A 20,267-nucleotide genomic window follows, 5' to 3' on the forward strand; every position below is an offset into this window, starting at 1 on the left:
CTCTCTCTCTCTCTCTCTCTCTCTCTCTCTCTCTCTCAGTCTCTCTCTCTCTCTATATATATATATGTATATCCATAGATAGATAGATAGATAGATAGATAGATAGATAGATAGATAGATAGATAGATAGATAATGATCATAATTAACTCAAAAAAATGTCATATTAAACGCACTATAACTGCAGAAATTATTTATTATTGACAAGCTTTCAAACCAACATATTTGCACCCTGACATCACTGTAACTGACTGGGTGAGAACCACGGACAGTTCTCAAATCCCCAGGGGATCCAGGATCAGCACCTTGGACAGCGATCATGACACTGCAAAAATAACTGACAAAACAAGAAGACGGAAGAATGCCTGGGCTGATCAATTCAACCTACAGGTGTCACAGTTTTTAATGAAGTTGGCATAGTTTTGTTTCGGTCCTGAACTCTGAGTCACATTTACATGGGCTCTGGTGGCAAATAAATGAGTCACATACCCCACTGCTTCAACAGGACAGTTTTTATCGAATTGTGTGGAAACAATATTTTTTTTATTGAATTGTTTATATTACTGTGCTGTGAAGGCAGCTGGCGTGCCCTGCATGCAAGTCTGATAAGTTCATTTTGTGAACTATTCAAGACACAGTCCAGCCTACAGGCTGTTATAGTAGTGAATAATGGCACAATAACACATGTGGTTGAATATATTTTATGGTCATACATCAGTTTAGTTTGATACATCATCCAGCATAGAAAACAGCATACAGCCTATTTCTCCAACACTGAAGAGTACATTTTCTTACCCACAGGATACTGTGGGTTGATGCAAACACACTACTAATTTCTTCATATTCCATTCATGTTTTACCAGCTGACAGTATCTAATGGCACTGGGTTGTGTATGTAATCAGTTATTTCAGAGTGGAATACCACTACAACACAGTAAACAAAAAAAATATTACCAGTTCTGTCTTGAAGGTTATTGTTGCTGAGGTTGTGTCACAGCTCAGTTATAAACCCCTGGATGTGAATTAAAATCCACTCTGTTATGCTCATTCAGTCCAGGGTAATATTCCACATGCAGCTGCTATACAGTCTCCAAATGTATCAAAACAATCAACTCCTCAGCTATGACTATTCCACTCATCCCTGATAAGCAGGTCATACAATGCAACACATGTATTACAACAAAAAGAGATGCTTAAACCAGTGACATTTACACATCTAGAAACAGAGAAATAAAATTAACCACACATATCAACTGAGTATCATCTTTGGCTGTTCACAACAAAAAACGATGTTATCTGTCAGTGACCTCTTTACAATGATCCATTGTTTTCAAAAGTCAAAAATATGGTGTTTTATTTCATATGGCACCATTAAAAATTACATGAAGGCCTAAAATATCAAGAAATAAAATTACCTCCAAAGAGTAGGGATATTGCAAAAATCAAAATACCATGATGGAAGGAGTGTGTATTAGTCATATTCAGCCATCGCACTTAACATCAAAGTACTGACCATGTTGATGATCATATCCATGCAGACCACCAGAATATAGGAAAAAGCAAAATCAAACAAACACACACAGACAAAAAAAACAAAACATTTTTTGATCCAATCAGTTCAAAGACTTGATTTGGCTCACATACATGCTTACATTGGACATTGCAGATGATGATGTATGGAGCCATAAATCATGACATCAACAACAGTGTTAGATCAACCTGTATAGGGCCTCTCTGTTCAGAACTGCACGCAGGGCTTTTGAGAGCACTGCATTGGTGTGTTACTGAGGTAATTGCCTCATATGGCCTGCTATCATGTTTCAGACTGGGATGGCATACTGTAGCCCCTGTAAACAGGATTATGCCATGAAGACAGCCTTCTTGGTAAGAACCCAGAGTCTCAGACAGCGCTTTTCTGAAAAGGATTCAGTACGTAGCAGGCTACACCTGGAGGTCAGCCCCAAAGTGTCTGATCTGGGCATCAGTCATAGATAGATAGGCGGTCCTCATACTGGGCGTATACTGCAAAGACAATTATTAAAAAACACACTTTAATACATTTGCATTTAAATAACAGCATTTTAAAATATTATCTTTAAGTGACACATTAAAATGGTGTGATCCAATCTATGTTCTTGTGATTATGCCCTTAAATTAGTAGGTTGTGGAAGCAGGGGATGGTATCAACTTTGTTGGTACAGTTTAGGGAGTTTAAGTGCAAGTGAAGAGCAGACAGAGGGCATAACTCAGGGGTCACAGAATAAGTTACACTCACATGAAACACTCTGTGGACAGTGCCAGAAGGTCAAAGGTCACATAACTGTGGAACAGCAACCCGGGGTGGGTACAGAGCTTTTAGGATGTATTTAGGCTTTGCATTATACAGTAGGATCAAACATTTTGCATGGCAAGCTATATTAAATAAGCCTGCAGTGTGTTTCGGAGAGTGGGATGGAAATGAAATCAAACAACAGAAAACTTACGGTTTTTAAAAGTCTGAGTTAAAGAATGAAAATAAGAAAAAAAGGTTAGTCACAAAGCACTGGTTAATATTCAGCAGTGATATACTTTTGTTCAACTGCTCACATGAAAGCATAAGTAGAATGCAACAAAACTAGTTTAACAAAAACAAAACAAAACGAAGCAGAAATTATATAGCTCTTTCAATAGATCCACACACTGCAGTGTTGCTAATTTACTGCAAATATATTTTCCAAAGATTTAGACATATCTGTTAAGCACACAAAACCACATTCTGTAGATAATACATAACTAGAGGCAATCTTAAATCTTAAATAATGGTCCACATTCTCTAACTCTGCCTTAAAAGAAGTGCTAATTCATTGGTACGCTGTGAATGCAGTCCAAGCACTGAGTCAGCCAAGCAAACAGAAAACTCAATAGAAAAAAAAAAAAATAAAAACCTTTGCTTAAGAGAAACTTTAACTGTGGATTTATCTGTGTTATCTATTATTTAACTCCAGCTCTTTAGACACACCACACACTTTTAGAGTATGAGCTGAGCTCTACCATTAAAACTAGACACCTGCTGTGAGCATCAGCAGGCAGAAGTGCGGTCTTTATCAAACACCAAACCAGGGTTATTTTACACATACGTAAATGTATGAATTAGCCTTGACCATTCATTTGTAACAACCAGAAATACAATCCAAGGCCATTCTGAAGAGGATATGAGCATATGCTTAGAGCTTGTAGTAAGAGTGTCTGCATGAATATAGATGGCATTCGACTACAGATGAATGCACTTTAATCAATGGCCAGCAGAGAGCAGTCTTCCCTCACTTGCAAAGCCCCTCACTAGGTTGTGACAATGTGAGGTTGTGCACAGTGTATATGCATTGCTATGTATATTGTGCTAATATGCATGCTTCCTGTTAGTGTTGTAGCAGTGTTGAGGTCAGTAGTGCCGTCATCGTCATCACACTAGGGACACTAGGGCCTCATAAGGCCAACGCACCGAGGGAGGTGGGGATCCTCTTCCTATCAGTGGCACGTTCTCATATCGAGGGCTCCCTCCAAACAGCATGGACTGATTCCTATCACAGAGAGGGAAAGAAAGATAGTGAGAGATTTAACACACATATACTAATATACTGTCATCATCTACTGATCTTACATGTATTCAGGAGGCGGCATGACATTAGAAGCAGATTGTGGAGGTGGATGAAGGCTGGCCTGGCTGCCGAGGCTGCTGGTATAGCTACAGAAACTGTGGATGTTGGACCTTCTGGGGTTGTAGGATATCCGTCGCGCCTGGGGGTTGAATGGGTCCTCTTCATCTATGTCATCATACTCTTTATCCCTGGATGAAAGTTGTACATCCGCACACACACACATGCAGACAAATCCAGAAAGAGAGAGAGTGCATCCGTTAACACTTTGCAGGAGAGCTTTGCGGGTAGTATATTATGGAATAAGGGGGTTGCTTGGTGCTGACCTGCTGCCCATTAGTGTCCATACTCGGAAAATCGCACACAACATGGCAGAGAGTGCGCAGGCAGCCAGCAGAGAAAACAAAGAGAGGTAGAGGAGCCCTTCCACCCCATCATAGCACACACCCATTAGGGCATCCAGGTAGTCCTACAGACAGACACACAGAGATACACAGTATAGTAAAATCAATTATTGTCAGTGTCCAGTAAAAAATATTACCTTTCACAAACAACAGTCTTGCTTTCAGATAGAATGCAATGTATTATGTGTTCATCTCCTGGTTCTGCAATATTATGACAATGTCACTCAATTTCACCATACACTGAAGTTAAAAAGTGATGACTGGAGTTTATGGACAATAAGCAGCTGGAGCATGCTGACTCAATTTTTATTTGTTTTACGTCACTTCTGGAAACAATTAATTGAGTTACAGACATTTCCTGGACGCTTTCCTAATGCTAATCGCAACCAACAGATGGCTAAACCGGTCCTAACAAGCCTTAACATTACCCCGACAAAGAAATCAGTTATTTTAGCTTATGGTGAACCCAATTTATTAATTCAAGATTGAATTTTTTAAAGTCTAAAACTCTGTAAAAGATGAAACTCTGACGATGTGAAACCTGAAAAAAGTAAAGTTATACTTTAAAGGCAGAAAAACTGGGGGTGGTGAATAAAGCCTGTCTAGCAGATATGGAGTGCACTGACAGTTGAAATGGTGTATATACACATACATCATACATGGCAGTATACTGAGAATCAGTGCAGTTGGTCTTTTAAGTGGCTTTGGGGTACAAGTGCCATGAATGCTACAAAGCAGAACTATTAAAGTGTGTCCTAGTTGGAATCTGACCTTACCTTATGTATCCCGCGGCAGTCGAGCAAAGCTGTTAGCTGGTGTAGACTGAACTCAGTGGAGTTCAACAGTCGCTGGATCCCCAAAAGGTCTCTCTGTATAACAAGGTATAAAAGGGGAGAGAATGATACACACCTTTCCACAGTCTGGTGTAATAGTCTGTCAGCCTGCCACTTACCTCAGCAGTGGGAAACAGGGGCACCGAGAATTGCATCAAACCCTGGATCTGGATTTGCATGGTGGTCAGAGAACGCTGGCAGATTGTCAAAGACTGTGAAAACATAATCACCCAACCAGCAACACACGCAGAGACATCCACCACAAACAATGAGAGGATCATATTAAGGGAAGCTTTGTTTAAGAGCAGCGTGTCAACAAGTAATTTGGTGTTAAGTAAGGCTATAATGCGCTTAACAGGGGACACATTTCTTTCCAGACAGATTATCCTTTGCCACCAACCATCTCACCCATCAATCACTGTCTCTCCTCCCAATATCACTACCCAATCTCAAGCACAAACAAAACAGGAATATTTTTATCAACTAGGCCATCAGAGAGAAGATTATCCGTACCTACTTAACAAGCATCATTTTAATCCCTAAATGGATACTGTGACAATAACTAAGCATGTGGGTTTTAATAATAATTGGTCATGGATTTAGACTCCATGAATTTGCTCAATACATACCACACGCATACAGTACTGCTCATAAAAAGGGACACTATAAACATAAGAGGTAGTTGGATCAAATTAGCATAGTTTCTCCTTTAAATTATGCCATGCAAATGCTGAACTGTGTGTGGTGGGAAACCGGAGCGTTCCTCAAGAAAGAAAACCTTCTCATCTGTAAGTGGGCATCAAATGCACAATATGTCCCCCAGAGCTTCACACTGGGTTCAGTGATAGATTAGGTGATCATGGAAGTTGTTGAACTATACCCTTCTGTTCATGAATTTGTTTATAAGTCAGCACAACACATCATCATCATCCGGTGCATCTGGTCATGTAAAAAGACCTTCACGGTTGTACTACCACACCAAGTCGAATGGCTCTCGCAAAAAATTCTCTCAAAGCCTTTACAGATCCAACACCATGTTTGTAATAGACAATAAGATATAAGAAATGAAGAAATACAATGAAAGACGACTGGAGTTTTGTGCTTTTTTTATAAGGTTATATGTCAATGTTTGCTGACCTTGAAATTAAGTCGTTTCCAAATTGCAGCCCTGGATTAAATTCCAGTTTTGTGATGCTCACGCTGTTCAGTTTTTGTTAAGGTTATGTTACATTTATATAGTCATTTTTAAAGCAATTTTTTAATGCACCTGCAACTCAAGCATTAGGATTCAATAATTGGGCTCTTTGGAACATGTTAGGACTTCAAATGTTTCTTTGAAAAGTCATATACACAACAAGTGATGGGCAGATGTCTTAGAACACCAAAATAAATCAGCATAACATTAGCTGCCTATGTACAGAGGCTGCCTTTATGCATGATATAAAATTGAATAAATAAACAGAAATGTTGCTAGTGAGAGTACCCCAAGGCAGAGATTATGCACAGGGTAAAAGATACGGCTAATTTTTGGAGACCCACATATGCAAAAAGGAATATTCTTTGATCAAAGTTTCAAATCAAATCACTTTAAGTAATTAAATTAGTGTTGGGGGATCATTTTTTAGAACACCCGATTAGGACCCGATAATGATCTAGCTGCCTGGCATCTAACAAGGAAAAACTCATTTTAAAATAGCAATACATTTTCTAGTGTGTGAGTTCTCAGTAAACAACTACTTGTGTAAGCAGACATTTGAGACTTTGGTCGTACCTGTTGGAAGGGGTTTGGTAGATTCGGACTGCAGAACAAATAATAGTGTGCAACATCTGGAGGGTGAGAGAAAAAGGGAAAGAGCAAAAGACAGGGAGGGAGATTAGCCTTGTATTTTAACATTTACTGACAGAGAGCTGGTATCTGTGCATTTGGTATTTGTAGCGATAAATTACCTGCACTGAGGAAATCCTTGGTTTGGTTAACAATAAACTTGTCTGGAGACACACAGAAGTCACTGGTGCCCTGTAGGAAAACAACAACACCCTGTAATCTTGAAAGCATGCAAGACTGAAATGTATTCAAGCCATGAACTAGATCCAATTTCTTGTGCAGCAACTGAGTAAAACTGATTTTACACTGGGCAGTTATTGACAAACGCTCAGCAACACAAACTATTCGTTTTACAACATTTTTATCACCCTTCAACTCCGGTGCGAGCGAGCCCATGAAATGAAATGCCCACACCTCCACATGCATATACACACACACATTAATACACATGCACACTGAAAAATGTATGGTATGTAGCATCAGATCTCAGGCTTTATTGACCGTGTACAAAATGTCTTGCTTTGCTGACCATGGATGAAATCTACAAAATATTTTCATACTCCTTAATTCATCTGTGGAGAGTTGCTAATGTGCATGCGTAAACAATTAGGGGTCAAAGTCACACATTCAGTGTGCATTTAGTCTTCAACAGAACATAAAAAGACTGCAATAAAAAACACAAACAATAAAAATAACTTAAACGTAATAATTTCTCACATGCATGCATAATTCACATCTGGGGAAAATAACAGGCTAAGTTCAAAGGGATCAAGAAATCTGCTGTGTTGCAGAATCAGAATCAAACCCTCATGCTATTTATTCCTAATATAGTCTTGTGTCCACTGCTTTTCATGTCATTCATATCTCTCAACAAAATGTCATTGTAAAGCATGGCTCAAAGGACTTAACGGTGAGAAAACAAAGCAATGAACAAAATAATAATAACAATAATAATAATAATAAATCATGCCCTACAGGATGCAACAAAATAAAACACACAGGATTACATGAAGCAAGCACATGACACAAAATAGGTGTGCCTAACCTTCATTTCCACTTTCTATTGTAAGACTGACACTACTCCCACCTTACTTTCAGATTATAAACACATCCCTAAACTGAACTGCAATCATATGACATTTGTTTCCAGCAAAAAAACTGTATAGCAACATGTCGGTGCTGTTGCTGGATGTTACCCTTCATCTCTACCTCATTATACTAGCAGGGACATTTTGTTTATGCCGCGTCTCATCAAAAATGTATAAATTTATGAGCATTTTCTAGGACAACACCATCATCTACCTTCCTTTCAAGATGCACCATGTTTTTTGCACAACACAGTTTGGAGTAATGATGTACAGGGGCAACAAGTTCACTTGCTTGTTTTGCTTTCTACCCTACATTCAAATTCCATTACCTAAGCTTGTGTTCTTTGACAACCCACTTTTGTGTGGAGGACTGGGTTGAATTTAAAGAGGTGAAATACAGGTTTAGCAAGGCGGTGGAAGAGGCTAAATGACTGTACTATGAGAACACAGGAACACATCCCCCCTCACTCGAGCTATCTTCTCCAGCTCCCCCACTCCAGTGGCTGCTGCTTACCCGGCCACCCCAAAGCCCCAGCATTGTGCTGACCAACTTTAACACCTCAATTAAGATATGCCACATGTAAGCCTGCTTTAAATCCTCCACCATCATCCCTGTGTCCAAAAAAACAAGGTTCACAGAAAATTAAGACTACAGAGCTGTCACCCTGACCTCTGTTGTCATGATGTCCTTTGAGCACCTTGTGCTGTCCCACCTCAGAGCCATCACAGACCCACTCCTGGATCCACTGCAGTTCACCTACAAAGCCAACAGGTCTGTAGACAATGCAATCAACATGGCCCTCCACTACACCCTCTCACACCTGACCACCAGCACTGGTTCTACTCAAGGCTGCGTCCACAGCTGCACCTCCAGTCATCAGTCTGTCAAGCTCCTGAAGTTCGCAGATGACACCACCCTCATTGGGCTCTTCGACGATGCACTTCTACACTGCCATCATTGAATCCATCCTCATGTCCTCCATCACCATCTGGCAAGTTGCTGCAACTGCCAAGGACAAGGACAAACTGCAGCGCATCATCACGTATCATCCGCTGTGCTGAAAAGGTGATTGGCTGCAATCTGCCGTCCTTCCAGGACCTGTAGCAAAGATCATGGCAGACCTCTCCCACCTCAGACATAAACTTTTTGAAATTCTCCTCGCTAAGGTCTGTCAAGACCAAAACCTCACTCCACAAGAACAGTTTCTTCCCATCTGCAAGGCCTGGGACCCCCACTGACACAGACTCTACACCTCCCATGGACATTACATGTTATATTAACGTAAAACCCCATAATCTTTTATTTGCACACCTGTGACCTTTGATCTAACATGGCATGTTACATTGTATTACATAAAATTGTATTACTATTATTAATTGCAAACTGCATATACTGTTAACTCCTGGTCAATATTTTGTGCATTTCATCCATCTCATTCTCTTCTATTTAAGATTTAAACCGGTAGCAGCTCTTCTCACTTAGAATATATTTTACATATTTTCTTTTTATTGTAAATTTTTTAAATATTATTTAGGATTACTCCATTTTGATATATATTTTTGACTGTTATACGCCACAACAACACCAAGGCAAATTCCTTGTATGTGCAAACCTACTTGGAAATAAACCTGATTCTGATTCTATTAACAACTAGGCAGGTATAGTTATTGAGGAAATTAAACAGTCTTACAATGACAGGGAGATGCATGGTAGCAGCAAGGTCAGAGGTTTTAATGCAGGGTCATGTTCTACAGTAATGAGCTGAGCTAAACCACAGGAACAGTCCAAGATATTGGTAATCTGGCTTTACAACTACAGAGAAGCTCAGTTTTCATCGACAACCGCAGCAGATGTCTGCATTTCACACCCTTGTACTTAATTTCAGGTTAAAGTCAGCTGCCACCCCCCTCTTCTACAGTCTCTCTCTCTCAACTGCCTCACAGCTGTCCAGATGTCAAATCCTGTGGGATAATCCACAGAATGATACCAGGTCTCTCTGCAAGAGACAGGGAGACAGTGGACAAGAGGAATGGAGGAGGGCTGGAGGCAAGGGGTTACTCTTTGTACCCCAGACAGTGTCCCTAATACAAGCTCTATTAAACACACTGAGCCCAGATGTGTTGAACACATGGTGTACAGTCAGGAAGATAGAGCAACTTGTCAGAAACAAGAGGAATGAAAGAGATATAAAGCTAAGCACAATAAAAGGGATTTTGAGGAAACGAGGGATAGCAATTAAAGAGCTAGAAAGAGCTTTGTTTACAACAGTGGAGCAAAGGGTTGATCAACCTAAAAGACTGGGGACTTGTAATCAACTTTACTGCATGACTGACCATGTGAAAGCAACTAAACAAACAGATACAGACAGACTTTGACCAGGAACGATGCCCTAGAACACATGCTTATTGACAGCAAAACCCCTGGGAAGTAATTGCATGTGGTGGGAAGCTAAATACCACCACTGTCTACCAAGATGTCTATTGGTTCAACTCTGTGAAAAAGAAGCAACTGGTTCCAAGAGGAGTGGTTCCATTTTTCGGGGGTTTGATCAAAAACAAATAAATAAGAAGGAAGATTTTAAAGAGAGATTTTTTTTAAAAAAAAAAGACTGTTTTCTCACCACAGCTGTAGCAGTGCCTGCTCCCAGTGAGGCCCAGCTCAGGATCAGAGACAGCACTACAAAAGCGATGATCCTGGAGGAAAACACCAAAGAGGAGAGACAGACAGAGAGAGGGGATGACAGGGAGATACAGGCAAAGACACAATGCAGGTGAATCAGTTTGTCTTTGTAGCAGTCATCGTCAGCTCTTTTTTTTATTCAGTTAATTTGATTTATTCTTTTCAGCTTTTGCATGGGAACTATTTTCCATCTGCCTGGAGAAAGAGGTCCAACTCTTACTTTGTACTGGTGCATCATAGATTAGACGATATAGCTGAAATTCAATTTATTATTGAGTGATATGAAAAAAATAACTCATGACTCCTTGATGAATTCACTTGTTAGCTCTAGACTTATAAAAGAATCAATTCTATTCAGAAATAAGTTTGGTTGAAGCAAAATAATTGTTCAGTAGAGGTCTCACAAGGCCACAACTGAAGATAATACTATTTGAAGTCTGGGGACTTTCCATCTCTTTCTTTAGTAATTTCTGCAGGATTTAAGTAGCAACATTCTGATTATCTGCACTTTCTGTCAATCATGGCATGACGTCAGGAGGGCTTTCAAGTGTGTAAACACCAAGAAAACAGCAGGACCAGACAGTATCAGTGGGCGGGTCCTCAAACTATGTGCTGACCAACTAGTGGTGTTCACAATGATATTCAACCTGTCCCTGGCTCAGTCTATCATATCCACAAGTCCACCATCATTCCTGTGCCCAAGAAAACAAGAACAGCCTGCATGAATGACCCAGTGGCACTCATCTCTGTAGGCTTTGTGCTTTGTATGGTTGAACGGTTGGTAAAGGATTACATGCTCCTCACTAACCAGCACACTGGACTCACTACAATTTGCCTACCGTCCCAACCTATCAACAGAAGACGCCATAACACACATCCTCCACACCACCCTATCTCACCTGGAGAGATAGGGTGGTGTGGAGATATTGTGTGAGATATTGACTACAGTTCAGTGTTTAACACCATAGTTCCCTCCAGGGTCATCACAAAGCTCAAGGACCTGGAATTAAACACCTCACTGTGTATGTGGATCCTTGACTTCCTTCTAGGTGGTGAGGGTAGGCAGACACACCTCTTCTACCCTCATCCTTAACACTGGAGCACCCCAGGGTTGTGTTTTGAGCACCCTGCTGTACTCCCTGTACACACATGATTGTGTAGTCACTTTGGACTCCAACACTATCATCAAGTTTGCTGATGTTACACCTGTGGTGGGCCTGATCACATGTAACATGTAAGTAACTATGCCCCCCTTAATATCAACAGGTCCTTGGAGGAGTGAGTGGATAGTTTCAAGTACCTTGGTGATGACATCACCAAGGGCCTGACCTGGGCGCCGCATACTGACTCAGTGGTGAGAAAGGCAAGGCAGAGACTGTTTCACCTCAGACAAGTGTCCCCTTAAATACTGAGGAATTTCTATTCCTGGACCATTGAGAGCATCCTGATGGGGAAAATCACTTCCTGGTACAGAAACAGCACCAAACGGGACTGCAATGCCCTGCAAGGAGTGGTTTGTTTGGCTGAACATACAATAGGCAGTGCTCTACCCTGCCTAAAAGATATTTAGACCAGGTGCTGCAAGAATAAGGCTAGGAGAATCATTAAGGATCTCAACCAGCCAGATAATGGCCTTTTCTTCCTACTGCGGTTGGGAAGAAGGTACCGGATACAACAGGCCAGCACTGACAGGCTCAGGAAGAGTTTTTACCCTCAGGCCACTAGGATCCTAAATGAGATCACTGCCTAAGACTTCTTGTTTTATTTGCCCCTTTTGTCCAAAAAGAGATAATAGTTCAACAGGGCCTTAACAATGTGGAGGTGGTTCATGAAAAAAACATTTAAAAAAAAACCCAACACTATACGCTACACTTTCTCAGTGACCACCGGCAGCAGCTAGAGGAAGTACTGTCAGTTAGAGGGAGATAAACCGAGTATAAAGAGGAAGAATTGCCCCCTGATGGATGTATAAAGGCTGCAAAGGGTTTCGATTCTCAACTCACTCCTTGGACCTTCTTGAAAGCACCAATAATCCCAAGAGCACCTAATAATTAGTTAAAAGAGCAGGCTCAACTTGCTCAGGCGATCAATAGACATTAGTGAGGCCTATCAGAGAGGGATGTGAAGACTGATCCTGGGCATCATCTCCCAACACTGACACGTAGGCTGCACTAAATTGGGCAAATGGGATGGGAAGTCTGGACTGCTTTGCTTGTCAAACATCAGTGTTGGTTTAAATTACTGGTTGCAATTTACTAATTCAAATGTTCCTCCTCTTCCTATTTCTTTCGTTGCTCTTAGAATCTAAACCTCCTTCTCCTATTTAGTGAGGAAACTGTAGTGGTTTTGATCTAGACTGAGCATGTATGAATTCAGCAAACTGGTCAGTTGGTGTGAATGAGAGTAAATCTAAGCCTATACAAGGTTACTTTAACTTATATATGGATGAAATAAAAGGTCACTGAAAAGTGAAAAGTCACTGAAGAACAGGACAGTGTCATTGTCAGTGCTATTTGATGATGTAATGCTATCGTTTGTTATGTTAATGGAGAGACTCTATGGTGCCAGAGAGGCTCACTGGTCTCCTGTCTGTCTGTGGTCTGTGATCCAGGCAGTGTCCAATGTGGACAGGTGCAGATAGACTGCAATAATTGCCCCAGAAAAAAAGATGAGAAGAAAATACACTCTCATGGTACTTACATGATAATCAGCCATCGAGACTGCTTGGCCATTCCCAAGCACATGGCCAAGCAGATGACCAGATCCAGAATCAGCAATAGCAGATAGGTCAGCCATCTACAACACAGGAAAACAAAACATCAGCACAACAAGCCTCATCACTCACTTTCACTTACTGACAGCACACTTCTTGATGCATATGTACAAGCCTCAGGAAGTGCGGGCAAAACATATGTTTGAAACTGAATGTGTGAGATCAGTGTACGCCGTATATCAGCATTCTTGTCTCCTAGTTAGAGCCCATCTGTTTCAGGTCATTTCTACCCTGTTGGCTTAATAATTCAACACCACAGATCCATTGACATTAATTTTTCAAGCTTTGAAAATGTCCTTGGTCTACACTCAGCCTGGACTTCAAGTGTGTGTGTGTGTGTGCGTGTGTGTGTCCTCTAACCAACTAAACACGCAGGAATGCTTATGACTCATTCTTAACTCCACAAGCCCCAGTAGCATTGTAAATCTTATAGCACTGACCAAAAATATTGATCCTCAGGATGTCACACAGACAGGCAAATTCAGAAAATACTGTATATTGACACAGACTTGCTTTGGCGTAGCTACACTATTGTAGTAAATCTGTACACTAGGGTTACTTACTCATGCTATGCGAAAGCATCTACTGGTATCCTAATAGACTTTGAAAATGTACTGCAGCCTGGCCATTCCTCTGCACAAAGAAGAAAGCATATGGATGGAGAAAACCACTGAGAGGCTAGACTTTGCTTTATCTACATAAGCAGAACTGCAGGAGTGTTTCTCTGAGCTCAGAAACAGAATGGGGAAGGGAGGACATAAAATTGGAAAACAGAATGGTGTCATTTTGAATCGAATAACACTGGGTTCGCTGTAATATTTTCTGTTCATCAATAAAGCCCCGCCACAGGCTGTTCATAGCCCAATGGTTGCATGAAATCCAATCAGCACCCAGGAGATTGGTGTCAGGTTGCACAAAGTGGCAACTGATGTCCAAAAGAAGATATGGTGTCAGGATAGAAAGAACACACCATGTGGAGCCATGCAGGAATTTGAATGTATAAAACTTATTATAGGAATAGGTCAGTGACACAACACTGCTAGTGACATACAGTGGCTATTTGTGCTCTGTCACGACAGGAATCAGAGATACATGTTACCATTAGAGCTGATACAATAGGAAGTATAGAAGCACATGTTGGAACGTATACACAGGAAGTTATAATAATATGGAAAAATCCAAAATCTAGTAAAAATCTCAATAATACACCAAAAAAAAAAAATATTTTGTCCAATCACCCAAATCAGGTCTTGACTATGGTGCATGATACAGAAGTAATTTTTTACATTAACAATTATTTTACAGGTACACACCTACTGATCCTGCTACACATGGATTTACATGATAACTGGCTAGACAGACACTTAAGGTTATGAATCATAGATCATCTGTTCTCTTAGATCTTGTGGATCTTCACATGAGTCAATTTGAACACTACTTTCTTACATATCTAAAAATGTAATATGTGTAATACTCCCAAGCATTCCTTATACAGTCTAAAATAAGAAATCCCCATATCAGTACATTGATAATTACTGACAAAACAGAGAAGAAATTTGTTAGGTCAAAGACAAAAACATAAAAAATAACACAGCAGTAGGCCAGATCTCCTGCATGAATATTAAGCTGGCATGTGATACAGATAAATCCACAGCCATCATCACTCACATAGCGAGTGGTGCATAGGCTCAGATCATCAAGGGCACATAACTCTAGTTTCATATGCACATAAATTAACAGAATATTTCTAGTTGACAATTTTAACTCAAGGTCCACTTATTCACATGTTCTGAAGCTTTTAACCATATCACACAGACCTTCTCATCAGAAAATCATCAGATTGAGTTTCCTTAGTAGCAGTGGAAATACAGATGTTGAAACTTTCTATGATTCTGAGCTGATATTGTTTTGTCAACTGCTGGTTCCATGGCCAAGAAGCATAGCTCAGCATATTTCTAGATTAAATCAAAATACATGACCAAAAAAGTCTCCTCTCAAAGAAATAAACAAGGACACAACCTGGAGATTTGATTTTTTTTTTAAATTTACATTGTTACATTATAGTTTTTGTTGGGTACACTGCACACTCTACTTTTGAATGCACAGCACACAGCATGGACAGTGCTAATCACTGGTGGTAGCAGGGGTTGGGGGTCACTCGAAGGCTCATAGGACCTGTTTCTCTCAGCAGCCTCTAGCCCATCTAGCAGGTTAATCCAGCCACAACAAGTGTGTTTCACTGCAATAAAAGGATTTCGCCACTGAGAAGCATGTGAGGTCCAGCTGAATTAACTATTTAGGTGAACGGTTTGGAATAAACCTGCCTATGCAAAAGAACACCGAAGTCATCTGTAAACATGGTGAACTGAATATGGAGCTGAAGAGGAGGTTATCCAAGACTGCCTGTCTTGTATATAACCAGGGGCTAGGTGACTAACACAACTTTCCATAGACACAGGGAGATGAGCCTCATAACAAGTAAACAAATCAATACACTGTGTTGTTAATCATCTTCCTGAACACAGTTACGCAAGTAAGCGACATGCATATTTTGGTAACATATGAGAGAAAAGGCTTAGATTTGACAGTGTGTGGTGCAAATTACTCCAAATTACTCTTACAGTACGATAATGAACAGGTTGCAAATGTAAAACTCTGAAGAACTATGAAGTTTTAAGTTTTATGTGCTCAAAAATAAAACAAGCTATATAAGCTAAGCCAATCAGGGTCAGAATTAGCTTTACTGCCAAGTAGGTAGATTAGATTACATATGAGGAATTTGATTTTGTGTTGTTATGGTGAGCAGCAGTCAAAAAAATACAGACAAAAATTACACTCACAGTTTGGAGCAGCAGCCTTTGGAGTCCTATCACAAATTAGCATTCCCTTCCTGAATTAATGTTGGATATTTTATTCATTTGGACTACTTTATTATTGATTGGGCTTGTTCTTTTTCCTCCAGTTTATTGAATTTCATTGCTGGCCTCTTACTTTCTCACAGTCCTCTTTTGAAACGAACATATTTCTCAAAGAGAGAACTACGTCAAAATAATAATTGCAATCAATGTGAGGAGTGGTATGCGGGTAAGGAGATCATTTATGGTCTAATAGCCACTCTGCCATGCATAACATTCTGTGAGAGCAATACACATTAGAGCTCAAACTGCACAGTATCCAATAAGCTCAATTTCAGCTTTCATTTATTTAGCAATCAGGAAAAATTGCTTTTCCGGTCTATATTCCAGGGGGGAGATCAATAAAATCCCATATGCTCTGTGTTTCTGTCTGGATCACTTCTAGTCACATTCTGAGCAGCTTGTTTACTTCATCTACACACAGTCAAAGTGAAATAATCGCCCCAGGGTAGTAACGTCGGCTCTGCCTACCTGCAATACTCAATGAAGGCTGTTTGATCAGCAATGGCCGCCAAGTCAACATTGGCTTTGTTGATGTCCGGCAGAGCAGTCATCTCTCGGATGACGTTGTTGATCATCAGCTGCATGAAGCGCAGGGCTTGGAGGTAGTCGGACCTTGCCGCAAAGATCTCATCCAGCCGTTGCAGGTGCTGTTTGAGACCAGTTTCCACATTACCCAGAGATCCTGCAACCTAAAAAAAATAAAAGAAAGATAAGAGAATGGAAAATATGAAAAAAAAAAAATAGGAAGTAGTGGGTAAGAGAATAAGGGAGGGAGGTGAAGAGGAGTCAGAGAGAAAACAGGATCAGAGGGAAACAGGAACATAAATAAATTCATAAAAACTGGATCTTCATAAAACAAAGATTGAAAATGTAGAGAAAGGTGAAAGAACCAAAGGAGCAGTCTCTCGAGGAAAAGATTAACTTTTCTCCTCAACCGTGTGTTTTATTCAGATAAACAATTGTTAGAGTGGAATACTGATAACAATACCGGGGAGACCTGTTATCACAGAGTTCTTTGATAGTGAGAGCAGAGTGGGAGGAGGCACGGTGGAGTAAAGTAAATACATTTTACTTTTCTGTTTAAACAAAAACAACGTGGCGCAGTAAACGCCTGCACTTTTATAACATCGATGGAGCTAGAAACAGATCAATTTTAGCCCGATGCTGACAGGGGGAAACTGACTCAGCCACTTTTCATTGAGACTTTTTAGCAAAGTAGCTTGACCCAGATATTTTAAAAAACGTCATTAAAGGCACAATCCACTCTATAATGTAAACAAAAGGGCAACTCTGCTATAAAATTAAAAGGATGGACTCTTCTGTCACTGAAAAATTGATTGACAGTTCTTTCAATACATGGACTAACACTATAAAATGAAATGTTAGTTAAACTTTTGAACACTGTTAAGGCTTTGTTAACATCAGTAATATTTGTGGAAACGTGAAAAAGAAGCCTACATATTTTATAGAAACAGAAAATCAGGGTCTTTGATTTTTTAGAGTTGGGGAGTTTAGGGTTTAGGGATCTATTTAGGTGGATTCAAGAATGAAAAAAAAAACAACAAAAAAACAAAAAGATTTCCAGTCTAGAAAAGTTCTAGAAACAGCAAAGATACTGGAGAGAACCTCTCAAACTTAAAGAATTTAACAGAGCACCGTAGTTTTAGAATGACGCACACACCACCCACACCACAATGACTTCTTCACTTAATAGTATATTTAACATTACAATGAGTAGGATGCTTCACTAATTCTGAACAGATATTGCTGTCTGTATTGTAATCTGCAGGCCCACTCTCTTTATCTATCATCGTTTCTCCATTACACCCATGACTTCTTTTACACATTTAGGCATTCTGAGTAAGACTGTTCATTCCCACGCTGTGAAAACTCACCACAGAGAAGATAAAAATGTATCTCAGCCTCCTTGACACTAAAACATTTCAAAAACTGTAATTAAATTCTACTGAGTCTGTGCTTCTGATGGGCGGGCTGTAAGTGAGACCCTAGACAGAGTATCCATGCAGAGATGAGGCTAAGATAAAGGCCCATCCTCCACTCCAGCACTCCCAAGGGTGAGGTGGGGGGGGGGGGGTGTATGTGATTGCCAGTAAACTGCTCTCACTCTTTCCCACCTCTGTGTTCATCATCTCTCACAGTTCCTGCCACAGCGCCCCGGATCTTATCTGCAAGCCAGTCTGCCTGAGTGTGAGAAATGGGATCCATCAGCTAGCTGCTCGGGGGTGATGCACATTTCCCTAATCTAAACTGTCCTCTCTTCCTTTAAAAATGGATTTAAGTTCACTTTTACTAAAAGCAGGTCACAAGGAGGCCTCTTCATATTTGATACGCCTGTTAAACGAGACTGAATGATTTGAGGCTCACAGCAGCAGTACTCCAAATGCCGATGCACATGCAACTGAACCATCTTGTTTGATGCATTCACTGATTTTATATTTCGGATATTTACTGCATTAACTGTGACGGTAAAACAATATATATGATCAAAGCGGTTTAGAGTCAAGCAAGGCAATACATTGTGAAATAGGTCACTGAGGAGAGACACTCTGGGGAACTGATGTATGGTGCAGCAAGTACAAGTAATCATTTTGTTCTAAGAATCACAAGACAACTTTCACTTTCAAAGAAGAGGAGCTATATATAAGTGTAACCACAGTTGTAAATTGGAAGCACACATTCTGATGTGGTGCAATTGCCATATTTTCTCATCCGTTATTTCCTGGCAGCGTTGCAGAGCTCAGCAAGCTGAACACTAGAAATGAGACTGAAATAAAGAGTGCCCCTTCAGTAGCGAAGGGAGAATGGTCCTCCTCGTCAAATCTTTCCCTTTATGTCACATGATGATGTTCCCTTCCAAAGTGTGAAAGTACATATTTTATGATGAGAAGAGCCTTAACATGATATCAGTGGAACCAAACAAGTCCTAGTGTAAATCACTAACCTTATAGGAGCCTTGTGAAGTAGCGATTTGGTCGCTCTTGTGTCTATTTACAAATCTGATTTCAACACAGTGTGCAAAATACACCATTAAGGTAAAGCAAACTTTAAACCAAACATTAATTTGGTTCCATTAAACCAAATTAATGGAAAGACCAATAATGGATTTGGTAAACCAATAAAACACAGTGGAGAAATGATTCTTTCAATGTGAAGACTAAATAAAGACTAACTGCGGGGTGGCTCTGGAGGTAGAGCGGCCACTGATCAGAAGATTTGATCCCTGGCTCCTCCAGTTCGCATGTCGAAGTGTCCTTGGGCAAGATACTGAACCCCGAATTGCTCCCGATGGTTGTGCCAGCAGTGTGTAAGTGTGTGTGTATGTGAATGTGCATTAGGTTAGATCCTGATGAGCAGGATGGCACTTTGCATGGCAGCCTGCCACCAGCATATGAATTTGTGTGTGTGAATGGGTGAAACTTGACATGTATTGTAAAGCGCTTTGAGTAGTCTGAAGGCTAGAAAGGCGCTATATAAGTGCAGTCCATCCATTTACTAAAGCAGCTTTGGCTTTATGGGATGGACAGTCAGCCAACTCATTAGCTCTGTAAGTAGAGAACATCACATCAAGCTGTGATTTTGCAAGTGAGAAAGCCTTTGTTTCCCTGGGGGAACATCTATGTTACTCATGCAGTCATAGCATACATCATGTTACAGGATTAAATCAATACCAAGATACCACAGTGAAAGTCAGCTGCAGCAATGCAAAATCATCGAAGTTGAATCCCATTTACCTCCTACAGCACGAGAAAACCGCTATATTGCAAACTACACTCAGTTTCCAGGATATTAAGTACATCCAGATAAAATAATACAACAATCCTGCAATAAGTCCTATCTTCATGAAGGTTATAATATTGTTTTTGTTGAAACTGTTCTAGAGATGTGTTGATTCAACTTTATGGTCATTTGAAGGCTGTAGTTGTAGTGCTGTTGAATAATACTGAGAGGAGTTTGTAATATTTCGTCCACCCCATTTATATCTATGAAGGAATATAAAATACATCCTCCCAAACAGCCAAAATGTTGAACACCTGTCTCATATACTTTCAACAAAAAACACTCTCATGAAGGTAGGATTTATTGCAAGGTTGCAGT

At 40.2% G+C, this 20,267-nt stretch overlaps 1 protein-coding gene across 2 annotated transcripts in view; it reads right to left on the reverse strand.

Moving 5' to 3' along the window:
- Window positions 1-245: 245 nt before the first annotated feature.
- The window catches only part of ttyh2l (tweety homolog 2, like), a 32,645-nt gene continuing 12,623 nt past the window's right edge, over window positions 246-20,267 (reverse strand). Inside the window, exons 4-14 of one of the 2 annotated variants that reach the window (XM_044330154.1) lie at window positions 16,620-16,840; window positions 13,161-13,256; window positions 10,402-10,474; window positions 6,815-6,884; window positions 6,639-6,694; window positions 4,987-5,079; window positions 4,811-4,903; window positions 3,957-4,099; window positions 3,744-3,821; window positions 3,477-3,555; window positions 246-2,020 (exon numbers count right to left, since the gene is read on the reverse strand). In XM_044330154.1, the coding sequence (XP_044186089.1) occupies window positions 1,940-2,020; window positions 3,477-3,555; window positions 3,744-3,821; window positions 3,957-4,099; window positions 4,811-4,903; window positions 4,987-5,079; window positions 6,639-6,694; window positions 6,815-6,884; window positions 10,402-10,474; window positions 13,161-13,256; window positions 16,620-16,840 (1,083 nt within the window). In that variant the 3' untranslated portion in view covers window positions 246-1,939. Of the gene's footprint in view, window positions 2,021-3,476; window positions 3,556-3,635; window positions 3,822-3,956; window positions 4,100-4,810; window positions 4,904-4,986; window positions 5,080-6,638; window positions 6,695-6,814; window positions 6,885-10,401; window positions 10,475-13,160; window positions 13,257-16,619; window positions 16,841-20,267 lie in introns of both variants that reach the window. The other variant, XM_044330153.1, reaches the window with a different exon arrangement.

This window comes from Thunnus albacares, chromosome 17, assembly GCF_914725855.1.
Source record: "Thunnus albacares chromosome 17, fThuAlb1.1, whole genome shotgun sequence".
Classification (NCBI taxonomy): domain Eukaryota; kingdom Metazoa; phylum Chordata; class Actinopteri; order Scombriformes; family Scombridae; genus Thunnus; species Thunnus albacares.